Source organism: Mauremys reevesii, linkage group 2 (genome assembly GCF_016161935.1).
Source record: "Mauremys reevesii isolate NIE-2019 linkage group 2, ASM1616193v1, whole genome shotgun sequence".
NCBI lineage: Eukaryota > Metazoa > Chordata > Testudines > Geoemydidae > Mauremys > Mauremys reevesii.
Genome location: NC_052624.1, coordinates 245,557,979 through 245,578,281, shown reverse-complemented (window position 1 = coordinate 245,578,281; position 20,303 = coordinate 245,557,979). Strand labels below are relative to the sequence as shown.

At 45.1% G+C, this 20,303-nt stretch overlaps 1 protein-coding gene across 9 annotated transcripts in view; it reads left to right on the top strand.

The window, feature by feature from the left end:
• RAD54B (RAD54 homolog B) overlaps positions 1–20,303 on the top strand; it is a 121,438-nt gene that overhangs the window by 78,253 nt on the left and 22,882 nt on the right. For all 9 annotated transcript variants that reach the window (XR_005593508.1, XM_039522088.1, XM_039522082.1 and 6 more), the window contains 2 exons: positions 3,468–3,675; positions 16,293–16,432. Coding sequence is in view for 8 of the 9 variants with exons in the window: in XM_039522088.1 (XP_039378022.1) it covers positions 3,468–3,675; positions 16,293–16,432 (348 nt within the window). In the remaining variant the exon portion in view is untranslated. The remainder of the gene's footprint in view (positions 1–3,467; positions 3,676–16,292; positions 16,433–20,303) is intronic.

Sequence of the window (20,303 nt, the reverse complement as noted above, 5' to 3'; positions counted from 1 at the left end):
TAGATGAAATGAAAGCTCTTTTTACAAGTATTTTTATATGCTTTACAAAACTTTTAATTTTTTCCATGTGTACCTCTCTTGTTTTTTCTCCTGATTTAGCATCCAGTCCTGCTATGGTGCTGAACATACATATCTTCCACTGAAGCCAGTCTAGATGTCTGTTTAACTTGTATATCCTCTTTGCTTCCATCACTTTCCTTAGAGTAACTGATTTCAAGATGTGGAACTGAAGTGAACTGATTTGACAGAAATTGTCTGTGTGGCAGTAACTGAGTTTGAGCAAAGTAAATGATCAGCTGCGTTAGTTCTTGAGAGAACAGTTTTGGTGCAAAAAAGATTCAGTGTAATGCAAAAAAAAAGTTTACCTAAAGAGAGATTTAGACGTTGACGCACATTTTCTCTCAATTGTTAGGGTTTTTTTTATAACACTGTTATATTGAATTTATTGGCAATTAACGTGACCCAAAGTGACAGCAACATATTTTTCTTTTCATTTAAATCCTTCTAACATTCTTATTCATCTGGTTGAAGCCAATGGGATTTGAGGGAGCTTGGCAGTTTGTAAGATTGGGCCCCTAAAAAGCAAAGAAAACATTGACATGCAAAAGTGAGATAACAATACCACTTGCCTACAATATAATGAAGTATTTTTAAATAGTAATTTCCTGTTTATCTTATAGGAAGAATGGCAATTATCATACTAGTGGATTATGTGAAATATAAATTTGAGGGAGTGTTGTCATTATCAGTTTCCAGAATACTACTACTACTACTACTTTAAAAAGCAAAATGCCTACAATAATAATAAAAAATAATAATTAATAATGAAAATTTGTGCTACTTGAGTCACTGAGATGTTTATCATTTACACTTCACTGAAATCAGTGGAAAGGCTTCTGTTGACTTCAGTGCCCACTGAACCGATGCCAAGAGAGGTGTTCAGAGTACAGGAGTGGGAACCAGGAACTGTGGAGGTCTCATATTAACTGGCAGTTGCTCCATGTGTAGCTTAAACTTTTCATCTCAGTGTTTGCATTTGTAAAATTGGGGTGTACCTGGGCAGCCACCTAGCCATTTCCTGATTGCCCCCTCATGGCTGTTGAAGGCTCTTCTGCAGCCTGCCTCTGGTTCCCCTCTTTAGAGCCCCTTAAAACTTTAATATAGTCTTGTGACACACACACACACCACATCTGGGATTGGTTACATAATAGAAATCACTCAAGACAGTCCTCAAGGTCCTCAAAATAAAGTCCATCATTATAGCCTAAAAGTTCATACTCAGCTCAGGCTTTTCTGCCGCACACAGAACTCTTCTTCTATCCCAATCTGCTCTTCACGAAGCTGCCACTTCTGCGCCTTCATAGCGAGAGCTCAGCATTCTGTTCTGGCTTCCTTCTCCCATCAACATCTCTTTTCTGAGAGAAGGCAGCATATATAGTAACTAGGCTTAAAAGGCCAGAATGCTCCATTACAGGGGGTTATAATACCTACCTGCCATACAGAAATGTTGAGAGGATGAATGAATGTTTTGAAATGATTGCAAAGAGTACTGTTAATTCCATAGTTTGTCATATGCCCATTATATCTGACCATAGCATGTGATAGGGTGTAATGAATAAATAGGGTTGCTAACTCAGTGGATCAGATCATTTGGATCCAGACTGAGTTGTCTGTCTCTGGTAACTGAGCTTTGGCTGGAAGCAAAAACATGATTTTAAAAATTCTGGAGTGTTGAGGGAGCTTCAGGCTGTAGGTTATGGGTTGAGCCAGGTGCTTTGTAGTTGGAGAAGGCCAGCAGGGAAGTACTGCCTAACTCATGGTGGAGATTATCATCACCTCCCATCAGGAAGAAAGGATTTTGGCTTCCCTTCGGAAAACAAATTGTTACGGTTCTAGTGAAGAAACCATCCATTGCTTTGGGCCATCTTAACTATCATTCTGTATCAGACATCCTTTTCTTGGGAGAGCTCACTGGAAAATGTGTTGACCTTTCAGGTCATGCTGCAAGATTGGTCTCTTGGGTTTCAGGTAGAGAGGTGCACTGAAAGATTTGAGGTGGTTGACTGTAGGATGTTAGTTAGTAGTAGTATAGTTAATATTAACTCAATATTAAATGAGCCATTTGGGATATAAAGTAGACTGTTCTATTAAGTGGCTTTGGGCTGAAGAGTCTCTTGTTGCAATTATTTTTGTCCATATATTTCTGAATTTTTGACAGATAGAGATCATAAGCCTTTGGCTAGTCTATGGCATGTCTGACTGGTCCAATGAGACAAAAAGATTTCTATGGACAATCAAATAGGTATGGTGCAAGGATTTAAATTAAAAGATGTGTCATTTTATAAGTCGTATGCAAATGTGACTACTGTAACCATCTAATCTGGCAAAAACTTTTTCTTGTATTATATTGAACTTTTGTTTGATTTAGTGCCCCAGTGCTGTTTTCAAGATCTAAAACCTCTGATTTTCCCTTGGTGCTCAGACTCAATTATATCAGACACGCAATTTGTATCATCTCACTTTTCTTTATTTCTAAACCTTGAAATTAGTAACTAAGGAAAGAGACCACAGCAAAGAGTAAACACGAGTTAAACATACATGTCGATGCCTTCTGAAGGAAAAAGGAATTAAAGGTTCAAAACAATAGGCCCCAGAGCTTTTTCCTGACTGTCAGTAAAATATTTTGGGATAGACTCTCTGCTGGATACAACAGAGCAGGAGTGTTGTCAAGGAGCTGGTTATGGGTCCCTGATTCTCTGTCTCCCCAGCTTCTATGCTGCCCTAACTTATTCATGCTAGGTATGCTCTCCTAGGGTTACCAATGTTATATGGTTCATAACAGAGTGAGGACTATTTGATTGAACTGAAATAGGTAAACAGAATGTGGCAAATTTATTACAAGATCACAGCATAAACTGGTGTCTACTGCATCTTGTGATTCCCACTATAAATGTACTGGGAGTCACTTGGGCTTTTTCATTATCTCCATTATAATTATCAATTTGAAACTTACCCACAACACCAGGGTTAAGTAGCTGTTACCCCAGGTCTGTAGTTTTCACCTTCATAGTAATGTGCTTTAGTAGACTTTGATGTACTCGAAGAACAGTGAGCTGCCAAGCAGAGTGGTAGTAGTATTCTGTATTGCCGTGTCGGATTCCCATATTTCTTTTGCAAATTAAGAGGGAAGAAGTAGTCCTAGCCCCCTGGGGAGGTGGGGAATGACTCATGTCATGCATAGGGACCTGCACATCTCCACGGAACATGTTTGCTGATCATGGATGGATGCATATCCAAATTTTATATCTAGAGCACTGCAAATTTGTAGATATATGCAAATTTTGTATTCTTGCAGGGCTCTAGTCATGCAACAGAAATTCCTCCTGAAACCAGAGAATCAGGGAACAGGGTTGAGGCGCTCCAAAGAGAATTGGCTGTGTGATGCAACTTTTATTTATGCTCTACAGGATAACAAAGTAGAAGAATTCATCAATTCCCCACTTCATTCAGTTCTGATAATCAGTTATGAGATGTTGCTGCGCACCTTGGACCAAATTCAGACTATAGAATTTAACCTCCTAATCTGCGATGAGGGGCATCGTTTGAAAAACAGCTCCATTAAGACAACTACAGCCCTCGTCAGTCTGTCCTGTGAGAGAAGAATTATCCTGTCTGGTCAGTATATTACAAATAGCCTATTTTATAGCTAGATGAAAAGAGCTAACTTTGGTGAGTATGTGAAAGAAAGTTGCAAGTTATACAAGTATGAAAATTTTGGCAACATTATCAGGCAGTGTTTTTATAGTGTTTTTATAGAAATCAGCATAAACTCTGAGTCAAGTGTAAAAGTATAATTATGCAGGCTAAAAAGGAATTTGAAGAGAAAGTAGAAAAAGACACAAAAACAAAGAGTAAAAATTTTGTAAATACATCAGAAGCAAGAAGCATATCTGTGGGGCCAATGCACAGTCAAGGTGATAAAGGTGCAAGCAAGAAAGACAAGGCTGTTTGCATCGGTTTTCACTGCAGAGGATGTGAGGGAGATTCCCACACCTGAGCCATTCTTGTCAGATGATAGTTCAGAGGAACTGTCTCACGTTGAGGTATAAATAGAGAAGGTTTTGGAACAAGTTGATAAATTAAACAGTAATAAGTCACAATGACCAGATGGAATTCTGAAAGAACTCTCATATGAAATTGCAGAACTACTGGGTTGGGGCTGGGGATGAGAGGTTTGGGGTGTGGGAGGGGGCTCAGAGCTGGGTCAGACTGTGAGGTTGGGTGCAGTCTGTGAGGGCTCCAGATAGGCTCTGGGGTGGGGCCAGGGATGAAGGGTTTCGGGTGCGGGAGAGGTGTGGGCTCTGGGATGGGGCAGGGGATGAGGGATTTGGGGTGCAGGCTGCAGTGGGGAGAGAGGACTCCCCCCAGCCCTCTCTCGCTTCAGCAGCTCGGGGCAGGGAAGAGGTGCCTTTCCCCAACCGTGACAACTTCTATGCGGCTGGGCTGGGCTGAGGAAGGGGCTCCTCTCCCCAGCAGCTCCAGCAGGCCTGGACCCAGCTGGGCTGAGGGAGGGGCTCCTCTCCCCTGGCTGTGACAGGTCCATGCTGGGGCTGGCGGGGCGGGGCACCTCTCCCCACCGCAGCCCTGAGCCCCTGCACGGGGCTTAATAGTCGGCCACACGGCCACGCAACTTAGAGTGAATTTTAGGCCTGCACCAATGAAACGAAATAAGTTGCATCACCATTTTAGTTAAATCATACAACTTTTTTGTGTTGACAAGACCTGGGTTCTGATTCCTAGCGGGAAACACTGCTCTGCCTCTGGGTGATTAACCATTGGAACAAACTAGCAAGGGAAGTGATGGATTCTCCATCTCTTGATGTCTTTACATCAAAGATGTGTTTGGCCAAAGCATAAGTTATTAGGGTCAATACAGGGGTCAGACCAGATGATCTAATTCTAATGGTCCCATGTAGCCTTAAAATCCATGAAACTATGAATCTGTTAATGTTGCATTCTGTTGCCTTCTGATCGATGCCTGGAGCAACATTGATTACATATCAGAAAGACCTCCATTTAGACCATCTAAGTTTGGAGGGACTATCACTGCATAATAGGACCTTTGCAGGAGGGAAAATTAAAATTAAAAAAAGATTTAAAAATATTTCTGGTTTCTTAGTTATTTTATATTGTGTTTAAAGTTAAACTGTCATCCTGGAGAGAAGCGCTTGTACTGTATTGTGAACAGCTATAACCCAACTTGTTGCAGGAGATACAGCTGCATTTGTTCAAAATAAGAATAACCTTGCAAATGAAGCTACAGTCTTAACTCTTTTTTTCCCCCTAGGAACACAAAATCTGAAGCAGAACAAATAGTTCTTCAAGTGCTGGTCCATATGTGTATTCCATGTGTGGGTACACATGCACTCCATGTGCCTAAGACCAGAGATTTTTGGCAAGTAGTTTCCATTTATCCGTGCCTATACATCTGGTCCTTGTGTTCCATGGTCAGGGTATAAAGGGCAGTGTGGACCAATGCCTTTTCAATTCCTTCTCCCCACCACATGGCCTGAGTCAGAATTCTCTGTCCGAAACTATTTTCGCATATCTTTCAAAAATCTGTAAATATAATTATATAGTTTTAGTATTTTTAATCTTTTAGTGTTTTTATACTCTAGTTAATATAGTTCAGTTTTTCCACCTCTCAGGGATCCTTTCTGTGGGGAGAAGGACTATATCCAGAGGCTTAAGAACTATATCTTCTGACCCTGTTCCTTCGTGATCAGCGATGAACACTAGTGCTACCTTTCTGCCTTGGGGAAGCTCACATCTCTGCCAAATGCAGCATCTGCGGCTCCTTCCTTCCCCAACCCTGTGAAGGAGGAGAGCTTCAACTGAGGAAATACTTCATGGAGAAGGCCATGAGACCCCAGTTGGATCCAAGCTGGGAAGACTCCCTCTGTACATCAGTCTCAGACTACAAGTAGCGCCTCTCTGAACACAAGTGCAGAAACAGGGACCAGAGCTGTGAAACCAAAGAAGTAACTGCCTTAGCCTCTCACAAGAGTAAAGGGGATGCTCATAAACACAAGGATAGAGCCCCCTCCAGATCTGCTCCTAAAAAAAAGGACCCTACTCCATCTAAGTTAGGTGCGTCCTTGCACATGGTTTGTAGCAACTGAGGTTCACTTGAACCTCCCAACCATGAGGAGAAAGGTACTGACAGAGCCTATTAGGCTCGGTGGTCAGGCCTAGTGGTTGGAGAGTGGTAAAGAATAGGTACCAAAGGTTGAAGCCATACGTAGAGTCGGGACCAGGCTGAGGGCAGTGCTGAAATCAGGGTCCAGGGAAAAGCTGTGGCTCAGAACCAGGATCAAGAGCAGGCTGGAAGCCTGGGAAGTCTGTAACACAATGAGGCAATAGAAGGTTTCCTAGCCAAGTAGTGCTGTTGCACAGATTAACTAGTAGCTCCGGCAATCAGGATGAAATGTGTGTGTGTGTATGGGGGTAATCTGACTGAGGCCCTTCCCAGGGATTGGCTGCCTCAGTGTGCCTGAGAGATGAGTCACTGGAGGGATGAATCATTGTAGCTGAGCATGGAGCCCTGATCTAGTTGTGGGTTTGCCTCACAATTCCAAGTATGGCTCCAGCTCATAAGCCAAAGGATAGGCACCTGCAGACACCAACTGGGAGCTCCAGGTTATAGTCCTCCTTCAATGATGAAGGCAAACTAGTAATTAGGCCCTCTCTCTTCAAACTGCAGTGGATGCGGCTGGTACAACGTCTAGAGCTATAGTTATGGTCATACTTATGAGGTGTGAATCTTGGCTCCACTCTTCAGAGTTCCCCAGGGAGATCCAGAATACCATTGAGGGCTTCCTCTTTGACTAGTCTAATTTCTTCAGCAAAAAGACTGACATGTCTTTGCACTCACTAAAGACTCCAGGAGAACTGTCCACTCCCGGGCTTTTATACCCTGGCCCTGAAGAGAAAACACCAGAAACAGGTAAATAAGCCAAGATCTTTTCCTCAGCTGTTTTATCTCCAGCACCCTTATGAGCCGCCATGTAAATGTCAAAGGGTACAAAGACCTAGATTTACTGTTTCCTCCACCTGAACCACAGCTGCTCAGCCTCACCCACAAACCAGGGGTTACTTTTGATGGGACACTTCAAAGCCATGTACCTCTATTGATGCCATTCCTTACTGCCTCCCAAACTCTTGATGAGTGCCTCATCCTTTTGTCCACAACTGGAGGGCAGTAACAACAAAGAAGTGAGTATTGAGATCATCCACTCTGGCTACACCATTGAGTTTCTCTCTCCTCCTCTGCACAAATCCCTTTCCCAGCCCGTCTTCAAAGACCATTCTCACAAGGAGATCCTCTGTCTGAAGGTGGATACTCTCCTACAGCACAGGGCTACAGAGGAAGTGCACCTTAATATCCAGGGAAAGGATTCTAATCTCAATATTTCATAGATCCCAAGAAAAAAGGAAGATGGAGATCCATTCTTGACCTACATCAGCTGAATATCTTTATTTGCAAATCCAAATTCGGTGTGGTCATACTGGCATCAGTAATCCTCTCCCTAGAGAAGAGCATATGGTTTGAGGCTCCCGATATGAAAGGTGCTTACTTTCAAGGGGACATTCATCCAACCCACAGAAGGTTCCTCAGATTTCTGGTAGAACAAGAGTACTACCTGTTCAGAGTACTCCCATTCATGTTGGCAACAATGCCCAGGGTCCTCATGAAGATCCTCTCAGTGGTGGCAGCCCAGATGAGACAGAACAGCTGTACCATTTTCCTGTACCTGGACATTTGACTCCTAATGGGCAGATCCAATCAGGAGGTCCAGCTGGTGACCCTGTTCTTACTCCGTCTTCTGGCATGCTTGGGAGTCATTGTAAACAAAGAATAATCTACATTGACTCCTGCAAAAATCACGGGCTTTATAAGAACGATCCTAGTCTCAGCCTCAGCAAAGGTCTACCTCCCTGTGGACAGATTCCAGGACACGAACCGCCTAAAAAGTCAGATCACCCTCAAACTTCAAACCACAGTCAAGGTCCAGTCTTTCCCTGCCAGGCCATATGGCTTCATGTACCTGTGTAACACTGTTCACCAGGCTTTACCTTCATTGTCTACAGGACTGGCTCAAGTCTATTTACTCACCAAACAGAGACTGCATGAATACAAGGTAACAATCCCCGCCAAGGTTACAGCTTCTCTTGTAAGGTGAATGAACCTGGAACAAGTGTCAGAGTCCCTTTCTTTCCATCCATACCCAATGCAACCATAATTGTGGACACATCCCTCATAGATGCATAGCCCATGTGGACAGGACACAAGGCATGTTGACTCCCGGAATGGCCAGGATGCATATCAGTCTTCTAAAATTAAGGACTGTCTGCCTAGCCTGTAATGCAGTGTTTAATTTGTGGCAGCCCCGGCACCTCTGGGCTTGCCACGTCAGTTATGAAAGAAAAAAAATTGCTTGAGTCCCAACACCTAAATGCTTGACCCTGGCACCTCTTTCATTACAAATTAAGCACTGCTGCTTAGGCCTCCACCCAGACTCCTCCCACTTATACAGTCCCATCGTATGTAGATAATTTCGGACAACATGATGAACTTCTGTATAGCAAACACAGTGGAGTGAAGTATCAGAGGAGTAGCTGTGTTAGTCTGGATCTGTAAAAGCAGCAAAGAGTCCTATGGCACCATAGAGACTAACAGAAGTTTTGGAGCATGAGCTTTCGTGGGCGAATACCCACTTCGTCGGATGCATGTAGTGGAAATTTCCAGGGGCAGGTGTATATATATGCAAGCAAGAAGCAGGCTGGAGATAACGAGGTTAGTTCAATCAGGGAGGATGAGGCCCTCTTCTAGCAGTTGAGGTGTGAAAACCAAGGGAGGAGAAACTGGTTTTGTAGTTGGCAAGCCATTCACAGTCTTTGTTTAATCCTGAGCTGATGGTGTCAAATTTGCAGATGAACTGAAGCTCAGCAGTTTCTCTTTGAAGTCTGGTCCTGAAGTTTTTTTGCTGCAGGATGGCCACCTTAAGATCTGCTATAGTGTGGCCAGGGAGGTTGAAGTGTTCTCCTACAGGTTTTTGTATATTGCCATTCCTAATATCTGATTTGTGTCCATTTATCCTTTTCCGTAGAGACTGTCCAGTTTGGCCAATGTACATAGCAGAGGGGCATTGCTGGCATATGATGGCGTATATTACATTGGTGGACATGCAGGTGAATGAACCAGTGAGGGTGTGGCAGATCTGGTTAGGTCCTGTGATGGTGTCGCTGGTGTAGATATGTGGGCAGAGTTGGCATCGAGGTTTGTTGCATGGATTGGTTCCTGAGTTAGAGTTACTATGGTGCGGTGTGCAGTTACTGGTGAGAATATGCTTCAGGTTGGCAGGTTGTCTGTGGGCGAGGACTGGCCTGCCACCCAAGGCCTGTGAAAGTGTGGGATCATTGTCCAGGATGGGTTGTAGATCCCTGATGATGCGTTGAAGAGGTTTTAGCTGGGGACTGTATGTGATGGCCAGTGGAGTCCTGTTGGTTTCTTTCTTGGGTTTGTCTTGCAGTAGGAGGCTTCTGGGTACACGTCTGGCTCTGTTGATCTGTTTCCTTATTTCCTCATGTGGGTATTGTAGTTTTGAGATTGCTTGGTGGAGATTTTGTAGGTGTTGGTCTCTGTCTGAGGGGTTAGAGCAGATGCAGTTGTACCTCAGTGTTTGGCTGTAGACAATGGATCATGTGGTGTGCCCGGGGTGGAAGCTGGAGGCAGGAAGGTAGGCATAGCGGTCGGTAGGTTTTCGGTATAGGGTGGTGTTAATGTGACCATCACTTATTTGCACCATGGTGTCAAGGAAGTGGACCTCCCGTGTAGATTGGTCCAGGCTGAGGTTGATGGTGGGGTGGAAGCTGTTGAAATCGTGGTGGAATTTTTCCAGAGTCTCCTTCCCATGGGTCCAGATGATGAAGATGTCATCAATGTAGCGTAGGTAGAGAAGCGGCGTGAGTGGACGAGAGCTGAGGAAGCGTTGTTCCAGGTCATCCATAAAAATGTTGGCATATTGTGGGGCCATGCGGGTGCCCATAGCGGTGCCACTGATCTGGAGATATATATTGTCATCAAATTTGAAATAGTTGTGTGTGAGGATAAAGGCACAGAGCTCAGCAACCAGTTGTGCTGTGGCATCATCAGGGATACTGTTCCTGACAGCTTGTATTCCATCTGTGTGTGGGATGTTTGTGTAGAGAGCCTCTACATCCATGGTGGCTAGGATGGTGTTTTCTGGAAGGTCACCAATGCATTGTAGTTTCCTCAGGAAATCAGTGGTGTCACGGAGATAGCTGGGAGTGCTGGTGGCATAGGGTCTGAGTAGAGAGTCCACATATCCAGACAGTCCTTCAGTGAGAGTGCCAATGCCCGAGATGATGTGGCATCCAGGATTTCCGGGTTTGTGGATCTTGGGTAGTAGATAGAATAACCCTGGTCAGGGCTCTAAGGGTATGTTGATTTGTTCCGGTGTTAGTGTAGGGAGTGTCCTGAGTAGATGGTGCAGTTTCTTAGTGTATTCCTCAGTGGGATCTGAGGGAAGTGGCCTGTAGAATTTGGTATTGGAGAGTTGTCTGGCGGCCTCCTTTTGGTAGTCAGACCTGTTCATAACAACAACAGCACCTCCTTTATCAGCCTCTTTGATTATAATGTCAGGGTGGTTTCTGAGGCTGTGGATGGCATTGCGTTCTGCACAACTTAGGTTATGAGGCAAGCAATGTTGTTTTTCCACAATTTCTGCCTGTGCACGTTGGCGGACCTATGTATAGGTCCAGACTGTCATTTCGACCCTCAGGAGGAGTCCATGTGGAGTTCTTCTTCTTGTGCTGTTGGTGGGAGGGTAACTGTGTATCAGTGGGCTGTTAGTGTTATCCTGAAAGTATTCTTTGAGTCGGAGACGGCGAAAGTAGGCTTCCAGTCGCCGCAGAACTGTATCATGTTGGTGGGGGTGGCAGGGCAGAAAGAGTCCCCGAGATAGGACAGACTTTTCTTCTGGGCTGAGTGTGTGGTTGGATAGATTGACGATATTGCTGGGTGGGTTAGGAGTACCACAGTTGTGGCCCCATGTGGCAGGTAGGAGTTTAGACAGCTTACAGTCCTTTTTCCTTTGTAGAGAGGTGAAGTGAGTAATGTAGATCTCCTGTGTTATTTTAGTGAAGTCCGTTTGTATGGAAGTTTGGTTATTTATGAGAGTCTCCTCGTTGGAGAGCTCTTTTTTGATGTTTTCCTGTTTGCTGTATAGGATGCTGATCAGGTGGTTCCTCAGTTTCTTTGATAGAGTACGGCATAATCTCTCACTGTGGTCTGTGTAGTATGTAGATAGCAGTGGATTTTTTTACCTTTAGTCCATTTGGTATGATGTCCATCCGTTTGTATTTGGAAAGGAAGATGATATCTGTCTGTATTTGTGCAAGTTTCTTCATGAGGTTGATGGATTTTCACTCCATACGGCTAAATGCAGTGCCTTGCATGGTGTCAAGTATCAGAGGGGTAGTCGTGTTAGTCTGGATCTGTAAAAGCAGCAAAGAGTCCTGTGGCACCTCTTCTCCCTGTAAAGGGAGAAGAAATCTCTTCTCCCAGTAAAGGCAGTCAATTTATGGAACTGGTGCAGCAGGAAACCACATCATGGTCTCGGCAACATACCTGACAGGTGTGCAGAACTCTCTGGTGGACAAAATTAGGACACCATTCCATCCTGAATGAAATCTTCACCTGGTGAGGAATGCCATCTTGGGATCTGTTGCCTTCCAGATGAACAAGAACTTCAACCTAACCTGCTCCAGAGCAGCACTAAGCTGGGACTTCAGGGGTGATTTCCTTTTATTGTCTTGGACAGACTACCTGAGATACACCTTTCATTCCATCCCACGTCTACTACAGTTTTTGTGAAAGATTAATCACAACAAAGCTTCAGTCATTCTCATCACACCTAACTGGCCTAGACAAATCTAGTTTCCCAATCTTTTACCCATTTTCTCATCAGTGTCTGAACCTTCTCAGATTGTTAACTCAGTAATATCAAACATGCCAACTCAGATCCTCTTCATCTCACAGCCTGGTTTTTGGATGGGTGTCAGACCTAGAGCATCCATGTTCAGAGGCTGTTCAGACTGTTCCCAGTTAAAGCAGAAATGCTCCATCAGAAAATTCTGTCTAGCTAAATGGAGATGTTTCTCTGCTTGGATACAACAGAACCAGTTGTCCCCAGAAAAAGTAGGTATTCATGCTATGTCAGACTATTTCCTCCTTCTCAAGACATCGTGTCTTCCTTTTAGCTCCCTTTGGGTCCATTTAGCAGCAACCAGTGCCTTTCATCCTTTGGTAGAAACATAGAATTATAGAAGTGTAGAACTGGAAGAGACCTCAATAGGACATCTAGTCCAGTCCCCTGCATTCAAGGCAGGACTAACTAATAACTAGAGTATTCCTCATAGCTGTTTGTCAAACCTGCTTTTAAAAATCTCCAGTCACAGATTCCACATCCTCTCTAGGCAATTTGTTCCAGTGCTTAACTATCCTGATAGTTAGGAAGTTTTTCCTAAGTCCAACCTAATCCTCCCTTACTGCAATTTAAGCCTATTGCTTCTTGTCCTATCCTCAGAGGTTAAGGAGAACAATTTTTCATTGTCCCCTTTCTAACAATCTTGTATGTACTTGAAAACTGTTATCATGGCCCCCCTCAGTATTCTCTTCTACAGACTAAACAAACCCATTTTTTTCAATTCTTCCTCATAGATCATGTTTTCTAGGCCTTTAATATTTTTTGTTGCTCTCTTCTGGACTTTCTCCAATTTGTCCATGTCTTTCCTGAAATGTGGTGCACAGAACTGAAAGACTAAATTATATTTTTACTCACGCAAAACAGTCAGATTCCTGAAAGATCTCATTAGGACCTTCTCCCCTGGTGAGAAACCAGCACTGCAATAAGATCTCCATCTTGTACTCCCAATACTTACCAGATCACGCTTTGAACTGTTAGCCATGTGTTCCATGTCCCACCGGTCCATGATGGTCTCCTTCTTAGTCGCCTTCACATCAACTAGAAGGGTGAGTGAACTGGGAGCACTTGTGGATGACCCGCAATACACCACATTTCAGAGAGAGGTTTCTCTTTGACTCCTCCTGAAAATCATGCCTAAGATAATTTCTGAGTTACACATAAATCGGCCTATTCACCTACTGGTATTCTTTTCAAAACCTCATGCTTCCAATGAGGAGAAGAGACTTCTCTCTCTCAATGTCAAGCAGGCTTTAGTGTTCTATCTGCAAAGAACTAAACCAGTTAGGAAAATGCCTATTCGTCGCTATAGCAGACTGACTGCAGGGACAAGCATTATCTGCTCAGAGACTCTTGCAGTGGGTCTCCGGCTATATCATTCTTTATCATCAGCTGATGCGTATTCCTCCCCCAGTGGGGGTAAGGGCCTGTTCCGCTAGAGCACAGGCAACCTCAATAGCATCTCTTCAAGAAGCACTTATACTGGACATATGAAAGGCAGCAATCTGAAATTCTGTCCATACTTCATGGAACATTACCCTTTAATTCAGGCCTCTTCTGCAGATGCAGCTGTTGGGACAGCAGTATTATACACTATATACCAGCTGCATTCTTGTACCTCCTCCTGTTTTGAATACTGCTTATCAATCAACAATGTGTGGAATACACCTAGGGACCACCACTTGAAGAAATTGAGGTTACTTAGCTGTAACTGGCGGTTCTTTGAGATGTGTGGTCCCAATTTGTATTCTACTACATGTCAGTCTTCCCTCTGTTTCAGATCCTATCTGATTCAGGGTAAGAGAAGGAACTGGAGAGATGTTGGTCTGTACCAACCCTTAAACTCTCAGGGTATGTCTACACTACAGGATTATTCCGATTTTACAGAAACCGGTTTTTGGAAACAGATTGTATAAAGTCAAGTGCATGCGGCCACACTAAGCACATTAATTCGGCCATGTGCGTCCATGTACTGAGGCTAGCGTCGATTTCCGGAGCGTTGCACTGTGGGTAGCTATCCCATAGTTCCCGCAGTCTCCCCTGCCCATTGGAATTCTGGGTTGAGATCACAATGCATGATGGGGCAAAAACAGTGTCGCAGGCGATTCTGGGTAAATGTCGTCAGTCAATCCTACCTCCATGAAAGCAACAATCATTTCGTGCCCTTTTCCCTGGATTGCCCTGGCAGATGCCATAGCACGGCAACCATGGAGCCTGTTTAGCCTTTTTTCACTGTCACCGTATGTGTACTGGATGCTGCTGACAGACGTGGTTCTGCAATGCTACACAGCAGCCTTTGTAAGTTAGCAGAGACAGTTACCAGCCCTACTGTACCGTCTGCTGCCTTGCAAGTTGATAATGACGGTTACCAGTCATATTGTACCGTCTGCTGCTGTCATGGGTGCTCCTGGCTGGCCTCGGTGAGGTCGGCCGGGGCGCATGGACAAAAATGGGAATGACTCCCCAGGTCATTCCCTTCTTTAAGTTTTGTCTAATGGAGAGTCATTCCTGCCTAGAATATCAGGCAAGCCTACTAAAGAACCAGAGAGGCAAACAGCCGCTCCGGGTCAGAGCCCCAGACATCCCGCAGAAATGATGAGCTGCATGCCATTCTAGGAAGTGCCCCTGGAACAACCCCTCCTCCCCCACCCCTCCTGGGCTACCGTGGCAGTTATCCCCCAATTTGTGTGATGAAGTAATAAAGAATGCATGAATAAGAAACAACACTGACGTTATTGCCTCTGCAAGCAGAGATAAAAGCGGGGGGGCAGCCTCCAGCTGCTATGATATTCCAGGCAGGACTGAATCTCCAGGAGACAAAGCTTAAAGAAGAGAATGACTGGGAGTCATTCCCATTTTTGCCCAGGCGCCCCCGGCCGACCTCACCAAAGGCAGCAAGGAGCACTCACGGTATGATGATGACGGCTATCAGTCATATTGCACTGTCTGTCATCAGGAAGGGAAGGGAATGCTGCTGTGTAGCGCTGCAGCACCGCGTCTGCCAGCAGCATCCAGTAGACATATGGTGACATTGAAAAAAGGTGAGAAACTATTTTTTTCCCTTTTCTTTCACGGGGGGGGGGCGCTGATGACATATACCCTGAACCACCCGCAACAATGTTTTTGACCCTTCAGGCTTTGGGAGCTCAGCCAAGAATGTAAATGGTTTTCGGAGAGTGCGGGAACTGTGGGATAGCTAGAGTCCTGAGTCCCCCCCTCCCTCCCTCCGTGAGCGTCCATTTGATTCTTTGGCTTTCCGTTACGCTTGTCTCAGCTCAAGTTTCATGCAGCACTGTGTTGAGTCCCTATTGTGGCCTCTGTCTATCATAGCCTTGGAGATTTTTTCAAATGCTTTGGCATTTCGTCTTTTGGAATGGAGTTCTGATAAAACAGATTCATCTCCTCATACAGAGATCAGATTCAGTATCTCCCGTATGGTCCATGCTGGAGCTCTTTTTGATCCTGGGACGGCATGCTCACCTGTGCTGATCGGTGTTCCACGGTGGGCAAACAGGAAATGAAATTCAAACGTTCGCAGGGCTTTTCCTGTCTACCTGGCCAGTGCATCCAAGTTCAGATTGCTGTCCAGAGCGGTCACAATGGTGCACTGTGGGATAGCGCCCGGAGGCCAATACCGTCGAATTGCGGCCACACTAACCCTAATCCGAAATGGCAATACCGATTTCAGCGCTACTCCCCTTGTTGGGGAGGAGTACAGATATCAATATTAAGAGCCCTTTATATCGATATAAAGGGCTTCGTTGTGTGGACGGGTGCAGGTTTAATGTGATTTAACGCTCCTAAATTCGATATAAACTCGTAGTGTAGACCAGGCCTCAGTGTGGTGCATGAGTGGAGCAACTGTGCTGGCATGAACTAACGGACACTACCTGATAGAAATCTCTTGTCTCAGGAGCATTGAACACATGTGTACCCACATGTGAAATACAGATAGAGACCACACATCTCAAAGAACCTCCAGTTACAGTAAGTAACTGTCATATTTCTTCAAAATGGAAAAAGAAAAGAGCTAAATAAGAAAACAAGGCAAAACAAGATTACAAATTCATGACTAGTTGAGTCACAATAACTAGATATACAATCTAATGAGTCAGGATACAATAGTTAGTTAAGAACTTCAAAGATCATATTTACTATCAATTTCAAGAAGAAAAACTCTTAAATGTGAAAAAGTACATACTGAAATATTTTTTCTTCACCTAGGCACTCCAATTCAAAATGACCTGCAAGAATTTTACGCATTAATAGAGTTTGTAAATCCAGGAATACTTGGTTCTTTGTCCACATACAGAAAAATATATGAGGAGCCTATTATTCAGTCCCGAGAGCCTTCAGCGACAAAGGTACATCATTTAAAAACAAGAATTCAGTCATAGAATATAATTCATAAGGAGAGTGAGAAAATTCATCTTCTAGAGAGTCAAATGTAATTTAGACTGTTTTCTTCTTTAATGCATAAACTATGGCTGAGATTTTTCAAACAAGCCTGATTCCCTTGGGCTCCTCTGAAAATTCCAGTATTAAAACATAAGTAAGTTCATGTAATACTCACAGCGTGATTTCTCTGGGCATTTCTTTCTTTTATGTCAGACAATGTGGGTGAGGTAATATCTTTTATTGCCAACTTCTGTTAGGCCTTGTCTACCCTGGCAAGTTACTGCGCAGTAAAGCAGCTTTTTGTGATATAACTCCTGAGGAGTACACACTGCCAAGCCACTTAGGGCTTGGCTACACTGGAGAGTTGCAGCGCTGGTGGAGGCTTTACAGCGCTGCAACTTAGTAACTGTCCACACCTGCAAGGCACATCCAGCGCTGCAACTCCCTGGCTGCAGTGCTGGCTGTACACCTGGTCTGCTTGGGGTATAACGAGTGCAGCGCTGGTGATGCAGTGCTGCTCGTCAAGTGTGGCCACACACCAGCGCTGTTATTGGCCTCCAGGGTATTAGGAGATATCCCAGAATGCTTTTAACTAAATTACTCTTTGTTTTGTTATGATGCCTCATTTTGTTTTGTTGTGAACTCGGGGCTCCGGGAGCTGCTTATCTAAAAACCAAACAGCTCTTGTTTGCTGTGATCAATCTGTAACTGACTGTGAACAATCAATTGAGATAACCCACTACCTTGCTGTGAATGAGGCAGGCAGGGGGATGAGTGTTTGCTTGAGGAGAGAAACAGCGGGGGGGGGAAGAAAGGGAGTCCATTGGAGCAGCTGCTTATCTGGTCTGCAGGCTATTTGCAGTTAAGAGTAAATGAGGGGTCGAGGAAATTTTCAGATTTTGCAAGGCAGGGAGCTGACACAGAATTTGCAAGGCAGGGAGCTGACACACAGTGTCGGCTCCAAAAATCCACACTCTCTCTCTCTCTCTCTCCCCTGCTCCCTGTCACACTCCACCCCACCCCTCTCTTTTGAAAAGCACATTGCTGCCACTTGAACGCTGGGATAGCTGCCCATAATGCACCACTCCCAACAGCGCTGCAAATGCTGCAGATGTGGCCACACTGCAGTGCTGGTAGCTGTCAGTGTGGCCACACACCAGCGCTTTCCCTACACAGCTGTACGAACACAGCTGTAACTCCCAGCGCTGTACATCTGCAAGTGTAGTCAAGCCCTCAGTGTGCAGAAACTCCTCAGTTGCAGTGTGGCAAAAAAACCACCTCGAGGAGAGTCATAATGCTTACAGCGCTGATGTTCCTGCACTGCATTGTGAGTGTAAACACATCAATTGCTTTCAGTGCTGTAATTGGCCTCCAAAAGTGTCCCATAATCCTGCAAGTGGCCGCTCTGCTCATTGTTTTGAACTCTGGCTGGCTGCCCTGAAGGCATGCACCTCTTTCAAAGCTCTGTTTCTGACAGCCCTGCATGCTGTGCTGATCTGCTCCAGGACACAAAGCAAACCCTTATTGTGGAATGCTCGTGCTGTTGAACACAGAGGCAGAGGTGTGTGTGTGTGTGTGTGTGTGTGTGTGTGTGTGTCAGACAGATAGCTGTGCAAAGAGCTGGTGAGGGAGGCAGGGGCTGATGTCGGGGTTTCTCCCCCTGCCTCAGGACTGATTGCTTCCTGCCGCTGTCTGAACTTACAAGACAGCATGCTGACACGCTCTCTGTCCCCCAAAACAAGTCTCTCCCGCCCTGCCCCATACACACACTCCCTGTCTCTCTCACTCCCCTCTCCTCTTCAGTTGAAAAGCGGCTGGCAATGTAGTAGGATGCCCATGGAACAATGGGATTGGGAAGCCTACATTACGTGATGCTGTGCCTGTCCCATGAGGCATTGCAAACCCTTCCCAAAGCACCCTGCGGCTAGTTGCACAGTGGGATAGCTACCACAATGCACTGCTCTCTTTGCTGTTGCAAGAGCTGCTAATGTGGATGCGCTCCACCATCACAAGGAGCACAGTGTGGACATGCAACAGCGGTTTAATTCCAGCGCCTTAATAAAAATGGTATAACTTGTTGCACAAAAACTCTGCAGTGTAGACATACCTTTAGTGTGAGAGACAAGATTTTGAACTACTGAGAGGTCTTCCTCAGGTCTGGGAATGGTACTCAGTGTCACAGCTAAATAAGAGATCAAACAGATAGAATATGTGCTAACTACTTGCGCTAAACTAAGGGACCATTCAAGGTGACCATTCAAGGCCCGTTAACACCCCTGTAGTCATAGGACAAAAAGAGGAGTTACTGGGTTACAGATTGTTGTAATAAGCCGATTTGCTTGTTATAATAAAACACTGGATTTATGGCTTATTGCAACAATATTTACTTTGCCATGAGTGCAGGTGACTGGACTAGTTGAACTCTTGCGGTCCCTTCTAGTCCTACAATTCTATCAGTCTATATTTACATGTGACATGCTGAGTACCTTTCCCAGACCTAAGGAACAGCTCTGTTGTTGTGTCTACACAGCAATGTAAGCCTAGGGTTAGTGGGACTTGAGTTAGCTGACCTGTGTCAGGGAACCCTGGGCTTGAGCGTCTACATTCCATTTTTTTACCCTAGGTAAAGAGTTTTCTGACCCGTGCTCGAATCTAGGGCTCTGGCATCCACACTGCAGTGCACAGACCCAAGTCAAAGTAAACATATCCCAAAGTGCATAGAGCCCCCTCATCCCCAGTGTCAACACTCTAGCCCTAGGAATGTGGTGGTGCACTGTGGGAAAACCCTATTGCTCATCCTTTTTCCTAAATGTGGCGGTGCTATTGATGGGACTCAGGTGCCCATAAGGAGCACGAGTATGTAAACCGCATAATTAGCTCCTTTGGTGACCATCTCAATAGAATAATGGCAGTTTGAGAAGGCTTTATACTGAACTACCATCTAATCTGAAACTTGGGCTCTCCAGCTCTAGGCTAAATTACATTTACAGAAAAATGCCCATGTGCATCTGTTCTGAGGATAGTTAGGATATCCGTCTCTAGGGCAATCACATTATTAAAATGAAACTTGGTTGGTTTTTTATTTATTTTTGTCTGTTTTGAAGTTTGACATAAAATTAAGGTATCAAAGCATAAACACAAACTCAGGCCTCAGCCTGGCTGTTGCCAGCTGCGGAGCGGTGAAGTGCACCCCCAGGACTTGGGGTGCAGTGTGCTTCAACAACCCCTGGAGATCACTTATCTCTGCCCCCACCGCACCCCAGGAGGCAGGGATAAGGGATCCTCAGAAGGCTGCAGGGAAGTTTTGGGGCTGGTTCTCATTCACCGCCCTCACAGTGCATGCAGCCCAGGTATCCCTACACATGCAGGGAGGGTAGGAGGGGCCAAGATAGCAGAGTGGGGACCAAACACCACCCTGCAGGGAGGGGAAGTGCCTGAAGTCCCAGTTCAGCACAGCCAGGGGAGGGATGACTTGCAACATCCCTGTGGCCAGGAGCCATCTCTCACCTGTTATATTTGCTCCCTGCTCTGGGAGAGTTCCATGTAGCAGAGAAGAGAAGCCAGAGTATGTTCAGCCAGGCAGTAATCATACTTCTGGCTGCCGTATTGGCTGCCTGCAGTGTTGCTCCTCTGCCTCCAGGAGCTCTGGGATGCATCCAGAGGACTTCTGGGCTCTGAATCAAGCCGGGGCCACATGCACGCAGAAAAGCACTAGGACTCGGACCCTAGGTCCCAGCTTAACATGAGCTCAAACCCTCCAGCCCTGGGACCCTGTGTCTGAACCCTAGGTTATCAAATTTGCAGTGGATGCAAGGGGGGTTTGGCTCAAGCTCTGGT